The following is a 13,951-nucleotide window of genomic DNA, read 5'->3' as shown; positions in this document are numbered from 1 at the left end:
CACTGTGTTGTGCATGTGTGAAAGGCAACGTCTGGGTAAACTCTGCAGCCAATTCTCCGGATTTTACCTGCAGGCCATGTCTGAAAACAGCTTTAGTCAAGAGCTGTGCCTGTCTGATGTGACTGCATCTGAAAACGATGCTCATGAGGCTAGAGTGAAACAGTTAATTCAAACTAAAATATTGATCTGAAAGATGATAAAATGAGCCAAATAGGAACTGTAGAGTCATGTGGTATTTTCATCTATGAGTGACCTGTTTCACATGCATTGTTAAAACAGAAATGTTTAATTTAGGCATCTGAAGCCTAAACAACTGACATTTATACCTTTTCCAAAGTATAATTTATCCTATTCCTTTAGTTAAATGATAAGTTTAAGCTAACTGACTGTAGTGGAAATCCATCCAGTACTTTTTCGCCTTATTCTGTGAACTTACCGACAAACAAACACAGACGAAACCATAACCTCCTGGGCCGAGATGAAAATAAAAATAGCTGTAGGGAAACCAAACCTAATCATGAGCAGGAAATCGGACGAGCCGAAGTTCAACCCCATATCATCCTCGCACTCCTTCACGCCACGAGTTGCTGTTTGTCCCCGCAGATAAGTTTGGAGTGGAGCGTTACCTGTATAAAGCTCAGTGTCTGGATGCGTGTCCAGAGGCCTTCTACCACACCGAGGAGAGGAGCTGTGAGCCGTGCTCCGACCAGTGCCGGCTCTGCACCGGCCCCAGCCACTGCCTCCGGTGTAACTCCTCCTACTACGTCTCTGATGGAGCGTGTGTGAAGCTGGAGTGCGGAGAAGGTAAACAAGGTCACCGCGTTGTTTACTCTGCGAGTTCTCTCATATTCCAGAGAGGCGGCGGCGGCGGCGGCGGCGGCGGCAGAGACGACCTTGACAAGCCCTTGTCTCTCACCTGTCCCCCTTCCACTCTCCCTCACATTGTTTCTGAATGTGTCCCTTCTGTTCCCAGGGGAGGTGGAGGATCCGGACTATGACGACTGCATGGCGTGTGAGGAGGGCTGCAGCAAGTGCGTCCTGTGTAAGTCAGAGTCCCTAAACGAACACTGCCCGCTGAGCGAACTCTCCTCCCGGCGTGTTGCCGACCATGTTCAGGGGCACTTCCTGGTGGTGCCCTTTTTTTAAAACTGTAGAGCTGAGTTTCTTTGTCTGCTTTCAACAGATAACCCCCGGCACTGTCTGTCCTGCACTGAGGGCTTTTACAAGTAAGGCTGTGTGCCTCGCTGTCGCCATGTGTGATCTCGCTTCTCTGCACCCGCTCCGCCTCCCAGTTCACTGCAGAACGAAAAAGACCCGTTTTTTTTTTTTTGCTGTGGAAGTAGAGTTGATTTTTGTGTGCCGGTGTGGTGTGTGTGTGTGTGTGAGAGAGAGAGAGAGGTACAATCACAGGTGCTCTGCTGCTCTCTTTGTTATCAGTTTCCAGGATGGCTGCTACAAAAACTGCCCAGCTAAGACGTACGGCGTGGACCAGGAGATGACCTGCGTCCCGTGCGATGAGAGCTGTGTGAGCTGTGATGAACATGAGTGCTACTGGTGTGAGACGGACCTCTTCTTATCAGGTAACACCGCCCCACTGGGTCAGGACATGGAGTCAGGAGGTATTATATTACAGCGGGGAAAGCGGTACCGACATTCTTCACTTAAGCAAAAGAAGATACGATGACATGAAATGAGTTCTTTACAAATTAAAGTCCTGCACTGAGTGAAAATGTCCCTTAAGTAAAAAGTATCAATACCGCAATGTACAATATTACATGTCATTTGGCTGTTGCTTTTGTCCAAAGCGATTGAACCGGCAACCTTCTTGTTGGAGAATGACCATTCTACCCCCTAGGCCAAACCGCAACACTAATTACAAGGGTTTGCATGTTAATCAGTAAAAGATCTGTATTGTCTAAAAAGTCAGGCACCTGTAAAAGGTGGATATGAAGTATTACTGTTATGATATTTGTACTATTGAGTAGTAGTAAAATTATGGTAATGGTTTTATAGTTGATGCCGCCTGCCACTTGCGTATCAACATTTTTGCTGTTGTTCCGTGTTGTACCGATTTGACCAAATGAACAAATAACTCCACTCTCTATCTTTTCAAAATTACCAACTCCACATTAATCTTGAACCAGTAAAGGTTTTTACATAAATAATTCGAAGCTACACGTGGATATTCCTGAAGACCCGTAAATAGACCCGGAAGTGTAAAGTCCGTGGAACCTCCCCTAATGAGTGAAGTACAGGTAGGTTACACACAGCGTTAATCTGAGAAAACGCCTCCTTTCCGTTCCCAGAGGGGACGTGTGTCTCGGTGTGTCCCGACGGTTTCTATGGCGACGAAGACACCAACGACTGTGAGGAGTGTCACTCGGACTGCGGGACGTGCAGCGGCCCGGAGGACGGCGAGTGTCTGTCGTGCGAGAAGGGCCGGACGCTAGAAAATGGAGCGTGTGGGCCTGACCACGAGGTCTGTCCCGCTACGACCTTCCTCACCGGTGAGACTCCCACTTACGTATTCCACTAATCAAGCGTCCGCCCATAATGAATCAGGGATTTGGACTCTTTCACAGGGGCCAGAAAAGAAATCTTGGAGGGTAATTGGTCTGTGTGCCACCGTTCCCTGAACCCTGTTCCAACTTAAGTCGTCAAAACAGACGGGACCACTGAACGTCGGCCAGATACGGACTTTGAAATAATTGACTGTATGCTGAACATTTAGTTCCCCCACAAGAATAAGTCGGACAGACCTTAAAGCAACATGTGGTGATTAGCGGGAGGCAAGACATCTTAATTATAGGAACTAAAATAACTTTGAGGGAAAGCACATAGGTTAACTCGAACGGTTTGGAAATGAAAACCTTCGAACCGCAGCAAACACAAAACCTTCGATCAAAGCCTCAGACCTTTGTACATAATCAGGAATAACAGAACGTTGGAGGAAGCAGTCGAGCTTTTGCGTAATTGCCAGTTTGTATTCGCAATCAAGGAGGTTATGTTTTCACTCGTGTCTGCAACTAATCGGCACCAAACTTTGTGGAGGGTCAGGGAAGATAATGCAGTTACAAAGTAGGATCCTGGACTTTCTTCATGCCTCCGCACCTGAGACAGCCTGTGGCCAGAGGCATCCTGTTTACAGGTTGTCCTTACGTCCTTTTTTGGGGTTTAGTGAATGCAACGGCTCAGAACCCACTTGAGGAAATCGTCTCAAATTCCCCCCAAAAGTTAATTTGGATTCTAAGATGAAATGATCAAATGTTGTTTGTTCAGAACTCAAAGTTAAAGGTTGCGGTGCAGCAAACCCCTTTTTGCCTTGTCAACGTGTTACATTGCCTCGAAGAAATCCTCCAATTGTGGGACGAATGTTCACAGATCAGCTGATCATGTTTTTCGTCTCTTGAATTAAAAAATCAAGTCTTGCTTCAGGAAATTTCTTCAAACTTGACCAGTTGCTACTTGGACTCAAAGATGAACTGAAGTTCCAATGGTCAGAGGTCTAGGGTCCATCATACAAGTGTGAACAAAATAACCTATATTGATTGAAACTGAAGTGTGCTCAGAGTCATACAACGGCATGGTCCAGTTTTATCACATTTCCCTTGCATCACACCAATTATATAATGTTTTTTCAGTAACAATCGGACATTCAAGGTGTGTACGTCTTTGAATTTATTGGAGTAAATATCAATATCAAACTATTTGCTTTTTCCCTTTATCTTTCTATTATAAGACCGAGACAGACACGTAGGATTGTTTGAGATTTGCACGCTGGGTCAGATTGTGACGAGAGTAATTACTACGTATTGGATGTTGTTTCTTTTTCTAAATGCTGGTTGTGGGAAGAAATTGTGGAAATACGCTTTCTTGTCCAGAGTTTGATGAGAAAATCAATAGCACTCATGTCAGTGCACTGAGGAGCAGCCGATCAGACCCTTTAACATTCACCGTGTTGTCAACTCCACAGATGATGGCGCGTGCGAGGACTGCCACCCGTCCTGCGAGTCCTGCTCTGGAGACGGGATGAACCAGTGTTCAACATGTGCAAAAGGTCTGTTCGTCAGCTTGTGCTTTCAGCAGGCAGCGGTTTCATGTTCTCCTGGCTACACCGCAAGTTATTCCGGCCGTGATGATGTTTACTCTTTCCTCTTCCCCCTGCAGGGCAGTTTTTGACCACGCAGCAAACATGTGTGTCGAAGTGTCCGGGGGGGTTCTTCGCCAGCCGGCTCGGCGGTGTGTGCGCGGCCTGCCCCCCCGGCTGTTTACAGTGTGCGGACGCTCATCGCTGCACCCGCTGTCTGAGCCCTCGCAAGGCTCCGTTATTCCTGCAGGACGGACAGTGTGTCCAGCAGTGTGTCAGGTCAGGAGTCAAGCCCTCCGCTGATTGCTTTTTAGGTCCTATTGACATGCGTTTACGTGCTGTGACATTGTCAGGGGGACTTCATCTCTGCGGTTTGAAATCACGTTTTTTGACACTATGCCAGATGTTTGACACGTCCTCTGAGGAGTCTGAAATGAAATGTCAGAAGACGTGTTTGCCGGCCTTCCATTTTGAAGTTTCCATTTTGGTATTCATTAAACTGTGAAATCCTTGAGACTGAGAGACATGTCTCGTCCTTGCTGGAGAGGTCCTTGAAGCCCCATTAGCACAGAGATTAACTTTTTGGCCATGAGAGCTTTTTTTACTCAATTTTTTTTCCAGCAACCACCAAACAGCTCTTTAGCACAGATTGAGCACAACACCCATTGTTGTGTGGTTGAATGATTAGTTGTTACGGAGGGGAGCAGAGAGCGGCGCAGAGCAAAATGTCAGTCCTCTTGTTTACCCCTTCAGCAGCAAACAGTCATGGCCGTCTGTTCCCTCTTTTTTTTCACATTGTAAAAGATGCCGTCCAGGTTAACTAACAAAGTAATAAATGATTAATACAGAATATAATTCGTTAATCGTTCAAATTTGACATGCGTTACCAGGGTCTATTGCAATGCATCTGTCCAGTGATCTATTCAATACATGTACGATGCGTGGTGTGGTTCTGCCGTGTGTCACCTGATCCCTGTTTGGTTTCCAACAGGGGTTACCCTGCAGGCCAGGTGTGTCGTGGCTGCGCGGCGGGCTGTGCGTCCTGTGGGAGGAACGCCACTCACTGTCTCGGCTGTGACGAGCCTCTCATCCTGCACAAGCACCAGTGTGTGGAGGACTGTCCTCCAGCGCACGCCGTCCGGGACCGGGAGTGCCACCGCTGCCCCCCGGCCTGTCAGGAGTGCGGCCCACTCGGCCAGTGCACAGGTGCTGAGACACGACGCGAAGCAGGGCCCCGGCTGTTGGAGCTCCTTCAGTTTTAAACCTCTCTCTGCAGTCCTCTTCAGACTGCAGGGTTATTTTCTGCGGGTCGGGTCGTTATTGCCAATCTCGAAGCCCATTGGCCGCTCCCCGCTGACGAATCCAGTGTCGATTCTGTCCTCTGATTGCCGTTCACAGTTTGCAGTAAATATTATCACAGTTAATATTTACTGCAGAATGTTTTAAGTGCAGAAAACATGCATCTCTAGTAGCAGCTATGCGGAAATGAATGCAGCCAAATGAAAAAGCAGATAGCCGAGCAGTTCGTTCAATGTGTTCCCCCTGTTTATAGATATTATATTCATCGCTAAAGATGTCCAGTTGGTTGTTCTAACACTTTGATCCGATCTGAAATGCCTCAACAATTATGGGATGGATTGTCATATATTTGTCTAGTTGACAATGTCAGCAATCTTTTCATTCCTATTGAACCCTAGAGAATCACCTTTGTCTTAAATCTGTATTTTATTCACGTCTTGTCTGGTTGTTTTTTTCCATCACAGAGAAATCCACTTCATTCCTCTCCAAAGACTTCATCATCCTTGGTAGAGTTTCACTGAGTTGCACTTAACTCTTCTTCCATGCAGCTGATATTGTTCTCTGTGCAGGCTGTGAGCAGTATCACTTTCTCCATGAGGGCCGCTGTGTGCCGGACTGTCCCGAGAGGTTCTTTGAGGACAAAGCGCGAGGGGAGTGTTTGAGTTGCCACCCCGACTGCGCCCTGTGCGACGGGCCGGGCGCCGCCGACTGTGACGCCTGCTCTGACTCCGAGGCCACGCTGCACGACGGGTCATGTCTGGCAGCCTGCTCCGCCCACACCTACAGGGACACCGCGACAGGGGAGTGCAAAGGTACGACCGGAAAAATTCAACGTTTCTCAGCCAATTTCAAAGTTTTGCTAACTGACTGATGCTGTGTTGCAGGGAGGCATAAGCAAAAAGTTTAATTTCTATATTTTAATCATCTTTTTATGATAAATTCACAATCTGGTGCTTTCAGGTTTGACAAACTCAGAGATAAAACATTCTCCCTTCTCCTTTTTTCTCTTTTGACTGATGCAACGTTTTCTGACCTGTAGAGTATTTCGTGCATTTGTTGCAGTGGACATAAAAAGTCTTCACCCCCGTGTTAAAATGATGGATTTAGTAATTTAAGATATTAATTAATTTAGAAATTATATCATTGTATATCATAAATCCCAAGTGATAAGTTTTCACCTTGAGAGTTACCGATAAACTAAAAATATAATGAAATCATTTGGCAAAATAAACTTAAAACAGATTTGTTTCACAGGAGCCCATTTTGGCATGAAATAACAGATCAATGAACAAAAAGTAGCTGCTGCATTTCGGTCAATGTGTTCCACCTCTTACTCTCCACACGGACTGTTTACCTGCAGGCAACCAAAAGCTGCTCAAAGAAGATGTGTCAAACTAGAAACGAAAACCAGAAGGCTTCCGACCCCCAAATGTTGTTATGATAGAAAATACATGTTCAAATTCCGTTTAGAGATATGAATAGGAAGGCAGCTTGAAATGATCCACTGATCGGCATCCAGATGGAGGATGCATGATGATGTTATATTGTTTATAGGATTTTACTGTTCACATACATCAAGGCCGATGGCACTCCATATGTAAAGTAGATCCATTGGGCACACTGGGGCTTAGAATAAACTTTATTAAAATGCTGAAATCTCACACTGTGTAGCTGCCTCTCGTTGCATCCTAATGTCCATGAAGAGTTTCCAACATAGAATCATGATCTTGTTATTGGAAGGTGTTGATCAGGAGAGGGGTACGAAGGAATTTCCATCAGATTAACCGTAAAATAAGGCTCAGTAGTGATTTCACCAAGAACAGGAAGTTCCTTTAAAAAAATTGATAAAAAGACAAGAAGGAAAAGGAAGTTTGCAAGGACCCCTACGGCAACAAAAGAGCTGCAGGAATTTCTGGCAAGTACAAGTTGCTCACTACATTCTTCATGTGTCTGGGCCACGGGTGAGGATGGCAAGATGGGGGCTCACAATAAAAGATGTTGGACTATAATTCCAGCAGGTATTTTTGGCACAAAGACACAGCACATCACCAAAGGAACACCAAACCCTCAGTGGAGCATTGTTCTTTTATGAATCATCACAAGCTCTGAGTACCTGTGGATTCAGGCGAAAAACCTTCAGGCATCTGCGAGAAAGCTGAGGATGAATTTCACCTTTTCAGTATGAGAACAACCCCAAAACATGCATTCAAACCAACAAAGGAATGGTTTGATGGGAAGAAGATTAAAGTTCTCGTACAGCCCAGTCAGAGCACGGACCTGAATCCAATTGAAAAGGGTGTGGGGTCACCTGAGGAGGGCTGAGTACTGGAGACGGCCTCAATTGCAATTTGGTGCATCTGGAAGAAATACATGCCAAGCCGAGATATGCCGAGCTGATTCCTGCCCAAAAATACTGAGTTCCAAAGCCAAAAGGTGCTGAATAAAGCTAGTTTATTAACTAGGGTTATTGTTTTTCACTTGGATTTTTATAGAGGATTGGATCTGATTTCAGTTCTACCTCACAAAATCCTTCCCTTTTAACACAGTGTTTTTATACCCATTCTATATTCCCCATTAAGCCTGGATGTGCTTCCTGCTCGGACTAAAATAGCAACACACTTCTCAGATTAGTTAACAGGCAGCTGTCGAACCTTGAAGACAGAGCAGCGATGCCAAAGCCAGTTCCCTGGAGAGGACACACTGCTGCGGGTTTTCTGTTATTTAAAAACACAGAGGATGCCGTGTTTCTCTCCCAGGAAAGTGTTGTAGGCGATGCCCACTTTTGTGCTACTTACAGGAGCTGCCAGCAGCAAGACATTTAAGAGGAAGCGCTGTGAATTTTTTTCCAGTGTTTATTTTCAATCTGAAGTGAATAAGGGCTGCAGAAAACTGTGAAAACTACCGGTAAACATAAAAACAATAAATTCACAGTGGTGGATCTTTGGTTTTTCTAAGTCAGGGGCCTCATATTTGTGCTTGAGTAAATGTTCCTAGTACCATTGCAGCACTGTGACGTCCTGCAGACTCTAAAGGTGCACGACCCCAGTGCAGCTACCTGGTTATTAATGTAGACTTAACTATAGTTAAGTCTACATTAAAATAACTAACTGCAGGAGAGTAATAAATATCATGTAAATGGTTTTATTTATTTTTAGTATTGGAAGAAGGTGACTAGCTCCCTGTGAATTCTATTCAACTCTATCCAATCCATTCTAATCCTGGTTTATTATCAGATAAACTATGAATGTGTTATATATCGGTTTATAGAGAATAATATTCATATAGTAATAAATCCTGTGATCCATTTCCTTCTTGTATTTCCAGACTGTGATGTGTCCTGTCTCACCTGCTTTGGGCCCACTGCTGGCTCCTGCACCAGCTGCAGGGAGGGCCAGAGGCTGGAGGGCCACGGCCACTGTGTGCCATCCACCAATAAGTGCCTGCCCCACCAGTACGCCGACCATGACGGCGAGTGCCAGCCATGTCACAAATACTGTCACAGGTGTTCAGGTCCCAGAAAAGCCCAGTGCCTGAGCTGCAACCCGAGACACCTCCTGCTCAGTGAGTCGAGTTCGGCCCCGATTCGTACAGAGCAAAGCACTTTTTGCCGTGTGTGACTTGCACTGACCATTCGTGTTTGTTGGCGCAGATGGCACCTGTGTGGACCAATGCCCGTCCGGCCACTACGGGGACGAGTCGGGGCAGAGGTGCGAGCCCTGCCACCCTTCCTGTGAAGCCTGCGTGGGGAAGCACGGCCACGAGTGTCTCACGTGCAAAGCCCACCTATTCCGAGAGGGCAAAGAGTGCGTGGAGACCTGCCAGCACGGGTAGTTTAACCTGCTCGCCGTCCAGCTGTCGCCGCTCGGCCCTCTCATCAAGCGCGGCCACACACTCTTGTCATTGATAAAAGATCGGCGTCGTCGTATAATGTCACCGTGGACACTAAACCGGCGCTTGTCTCTGCAGTTATCTGGACAGGGGTGCCGTTTGGCGAACACAAGCTAATTTAGCCTTGGATTTAAATAGCCCTTCATGTGGCCTGTAAAATGCTAATTAGACTTGATTTTATTTGGGATCCGGTGATTGAGATAGTTAAACTAACGTGCCGTTAAATTGATGTGCAGTTAAATACTCACGAGAAAACATAAAAGGGACACAAAGGCTATTTATTCCTGCGACGTGCCTTCCTTCCTACTTTCCCACCTGAGGAAAAGAGGAATCTGTCACTTTGCTCTCGGTGGTGCTTTGAAGTGTTTGGCTGTGTGGCTGAGTCTTTGCCAATCCTCAAGTCTGAGTAGGTGGCATGTGGCATGGAAGAATTTCCTTTGAGGACAAACAAAAGCTCTAATCTCATCGCATTTAATTGAATCTCATCTATCACAACTCTCTCGCCATCTATGCCCGGTAGTCACTATGGAAACGCCGAGTCGAGGACGTGTGAGAAGTGTGACCCGAGCTGCGGCGAGTGCGTCGGGGGCAAGGAGGACAGCTGCCTGAGCTGCGCGCCGGGGCTCATCTACATGCGGAGGGAAGGCCGCTGCCTCCCGGCGTGCCCACAGGGATTCTACCACGACGCGGCGCACAGGACCTGCGAGCCCTGCCACGCCAGCTGCAGAACATGCTCAAGTACCAGCATCCACTCTGCAGCTGGCGCCGACACAAAGCACGGGGAGACCACGTGTAAGTGAGGAGATACTGTGAAGCCAAAATCGGGGACGGTTTGTTCCTTAATGTGCATGACTGTTCCATCAACTGTCCAAACTATATACTCTCAGTTTTTGTCATAATTTACTGAACAATTCCCCTAATGGGAATTTGAGGCGTTGGGAAGGAGTCACTTCTATGTTTGGGGCGTATCACAGTTAATATTTACAGCAGAATGTGAGGTTGACATAAAACAAACTACACTGCCCCTGTTAAAGGATAAAGGAACATCTCACGTTTAATGGTGCGACACCAATGATTTGAAGATGGACGACATGACAGCTCCCCAAAATGACGCCAAAGTGTCTCGCTTGCCTCCTGGTTGGCTGCAGTATAGGTCATGAATCCGGCCTCCTCCGTGTTAGCGGATGGGACATGGACCAAACTACAAAGTTAAAGTTTTCAATTCTCAAAGATGGTCCCTGTCATTTTCTGTAGTTCTTATCGCACTGATGTATGTTCAAGTGTTTCATTTGTTCAGTAACTTTGTTTTCAATTAGTTATTCGATGCAGTACAAATGAGGTTAAACATCATGATTGACAACTGAGACTAACTCATGATTGGTGGAGTGGATGTAACAGCAGGTTTGATCCCCTGATCCCCACTGTGCAGTTTCTTTTGCTTCATTTCTAAACAGCGGGAGAAAATAAAGCCGTCCATCACTGGAACAAAAAAATGGCAAAAGATGGTAAAAAGTCCACGAGTAACAGTTGCCAAACCCTTCCCTCAAATTACAGTTAAAACTTTGGTTAATATACAGATTTTTTTTAAATATAAACATGAATGCAATTACATTCACCAATATGATGTCCATTTCAGAAATTTTTACACAAACTTCAACAATAATTATAGTAATTTAACACTCAAGAACATTTTGCAATGATTAACAACTTCCTGTATTACAACTTTTATTTATTATCACAGTAATTTACTGTATTTTTATGGCATGTAATCTTAACAAATTAAATAATCCAATAATGTGGTAAATTTGTGTGAATAAAACTTTTCTTACTGTCGATGTGATGCACACTGATGTGTTTTGACCTGTTCAGAGGAGCTCTGTGGCCTACGCAGTATAGAATCATTTATTTTGATATTTTCCTGGGACTAACACAGAATATTACCGCTTAGCCTCGAACCTGTCTCGTCTGTGCAGGGACAGATTCCCTCTCCTGTGACTCATGCTACGCTGGTTACCTGCTCTCAGATGGAACCTGCGAGTCCTCGTGTGACATCGGCCAGTTTCCTGTTATAAAGGTAACGACACTTTTCTAGGTTTTTTAATTTCACAAATATTAACTTTCTATTTAAAAAAATCCTTACCCTGCCCTTGCCTCACCAAAAATAATTACTACTAATGTTTTGGCCCCAGGTATCCCATAATGAAATTCCGACTGACTTATTACTCCAGCAGGAGAAATCTCAAACAGCAGAGAAGAAATTATTACTGTGAAATTATTTCTAAATAAATCTCCGGGCTTCTTGCTGTGAGGCAACCCACTGAAACTGTCTGACATATTAATTGATTAAAACGAGAGGCAGTGCATCACTTATATATGGATATAAGCTTTGCATATGTTTTGAAGCAAAGAGCTCTGATGTAAAAATGCAGCGGCTGTGTGTCTGGCTGCTTTTTTCACTGTCAGTCTGTCCTCCTGACCCTCATCAGGGTTCAGGCCACGCTTGTGAGGACTGTCACATCTCCTGCCTCGAGTGCCGGGGGCCCGGTCCAACCAACTGCACCGTGTGCCCTGCTCAGGCCATCTTAGAAGCTGGAGGGCGCTGTCTGCTGTGCTGCCGCCACGAGGAAGGGGAGGAAGAGGAGGAGGAGGAGGAGGCCGCAACGCAGCAGCAGGACTGTTGCAACTGCACTGAGACTCGAGGTAGGCTGCAGGTTTGTCTGTAGGTTTGACTGTTGGTTTGTCTGTATGAGGATGGGAAGGCACATGATAGGGTTTGAAAAGTCGGACCCTTTTCCTGGAGCTGATAAACTATGTAAGGTCAGCACTGATTTTCAGGTTGCACAGGGATTATCTGTAAATGAAACGACTAGTAACAAGTTCATAAATCATTACACTAGAGAAACGGGAACCAATTATTATTATTTTTATTAAAATTATTATATTGCATCTATCAGATTATGAAGTGTGTTAATTAAAGGGGTGCATCAAAAATTGATTAAAGAAAGCGGTCAAACTTGAAGCAGCACAGGCTGAGAAAATGCTGACATTTACTCCCTGGTATAAATCAAGCTACCACAAATTCTGGAACTTCTCATTCCCTCCTAATTTCCCCTGTTCTATATTACAATTTTTTATATGAGCAAAATTGCGGAATGGACAATCACGCCGGCAGGATGCTTTAATATTATGAAAATACTGTACCGAAGTGAAAAATTACTGGTTTTAGTTCATAAAGATGATAACTTTATTGATCCCAAAGGAAATGTAGGCATCCAGTAGCTTAAAACACACATACAGGGCAAGAAAAGCAATAAAGTATAACTGAGGTGGAGTAAAAGTAAAAGGCTCAACAAATTATCACTGATATATGATAGAATACAAATCTTTAGTGAGGAAATTATAACCTGAAACCCTATGCAGCCATATCGTGTAAAGTGTGTTTCTATGGCTGAACTAATAGTCAACAAATTATCAGTAATATATAAGAAAATACTAAACTTAAACCCAGATCCAAATCCAAACACATCGTGCACAGGGGCTAGTACAGTCAGTAACGGTCTGAATGGAGGTTAGTGTGCTGAGAGCAGAGAGGCAGCTTTGTGCACATGAGTGGCTAAACCTCCTGCCTCTGGGGTTCTACCAGGCGAGTGCGTCCTCAGCACCAACTTGGCGTTCACGAACGAGGAGGAGGGGGAGGCCAGAGGGAACCTGACCGTCTTCATCATCGCCTGCGTCCTGCTGGTGCTGGCATTGGTGGCTGTCGTCTTCATCATCAGACACACCCGTTCCAAGAGAGCTCCCCCGGACATAACCCCCCGCGGCTACGAGAAGCTGGGCTCCGGCGGGGGATTCGGAGGCGGCGGCGCCCACCGGGGCTACAGCTCCGCGTCCAACAGCGGCCGGGCCGGCTCCTCCGGCGGCCGCTTCCAGGAGTCTCAGCTCGTCGACCTCAGCGACCGCCGCTCACGTGGTAAGAAGAAGGAGGAGGACGATGAAGATGATGATGATGACGAGGACATTGTTTACATGGGCCAGGATGGCACCGTGTACAGGAAGTTTCGTTACGGACAACTTGGGGAGGACAAGGACGACGAGCTGGAGTACGATGACGAGAGCTACACGTTCCGGTGAAGCACGAAGAGACATCCCATCCTCCTCCTCTGACCTCTGACCTCTGACCTCATCTCCCTTTTGATTCATTTTGCTCTTTGCTGTTTATCTCCTCCTGCCCTCAGGGACAGACCCATTTGTCCTCCTCTGAATACGAACCAAATGAGACATGTGCAGCTATTTGTAATGAGTTGTATTTTTAAGACCGTTATTTATTCACAAAACCAAATGAGCTGGGGAAAATTCCACGTCATTTAACATCCTTAAAGACTTTTAACATAATTAAGCTTGATTTTTCTAGACTTTGTTTTTGATTATGATCACTTCCCACGTGAAGCATAATTTATCGTGGGCGTTTACGAGTTTTGACAGATTCATTAATCGTATTATTCATCTATTTGTTAAATGTGTTGTTGGATAAGCATTTTACATTTGATTTATCATATTATTTCTATACTTTTCTGTTTGCGGTCACTGAATTTTGATTTAAAAATGTGTTCAAATAAAGTCTTGGAAGGAAATAAATACTTTGAATTTCGCTGTATATGAATGGTGCTATACCAATAA

The 13,951-nt window shown here is 45.3% G+C and overlaps 1 protein-coding gene across 1 annotated transcript in view; it reads left to right on the top strand.

Moving 5' to 3' along the window:
• pcsk5a (proprotein convertase subtilisin/kexin type 5a) overlaps nt 1–13,920 on the top strand; it is a 32,218-nt gene extending 18,298 nt beyond the window's left edge. The window contains exons 23-37 of the mRNA XM_062413283.1: nt 604–804; nt 974–1,042; nt 1,184–1,226; nt 1,438–1,580; nt 2,307–2,507; nt 3,974–4,057; nt 4,168–4,366; nt 5,079–5,293; nt 5,956–6,198; nt 8,711–8,947; nt 9,036–9,213; nt 9,795–10,012; nt 11,248–11,348; nt 11,761–11,974; nt 12,918–13,920. Of these exons, the coding sequence (XP_062269267.1) occupies nt 604–804; nt 974–1,042; nt 1,184–1,226; nt 1,438–1,580; nt 2,307–2,507; nt 3,974–4,057; nt 4,168–4,366; nt 5,079–5,293; nt 5,956–6,198; nt 8,711–8,947; nt 9,036–9,213; nt 9,795–10,012; nt 11,248–11,348; nt 11,761–11,974; nt 12,918–13,405 (2,834 nt within the window). The 3' untranslated portion in view covers nt 13,406–13,920. The remainder of the gene's footprint in view (nt 1–603; nt 805–973; nt 1,043–1,183; nt 1,227–1,437; nt 1,581–2,306; nt 2,508–3,973; nt 4,058–4,167; nt 4,367–5,078; nt 5,294–5,955; nt 6,199–8,710; nt 8,948–9,035; nt 9,214–9,794; nt 10,013–11,247; nt 11,349–11,760; nt 11,975–12,917) is intronic.
• Nucleotides 13,921–13,951: the final 31 nt, after the last annotated feature.

The sequence above is a fragment of the Platichthys flesus genome, chromosome 19 (assembly GCF_949316205.1).
Source record: "Platichthys flesus chromosome 19, fPlaFle2.1, whole genome shotgun sequence".
NCBI classification, from domain to species: Eukaryota; Metazoa; Chordata; class Actinopteri; order Pleuronectiformes; family Pleuronectidae; genus Platichthys; species Platichthys flesus.
The sequence above is the reverse complement of the archived record's forward strand: the minus strand, read 5'-3'. Positions and strand labels throughout refer to the sequence as shown.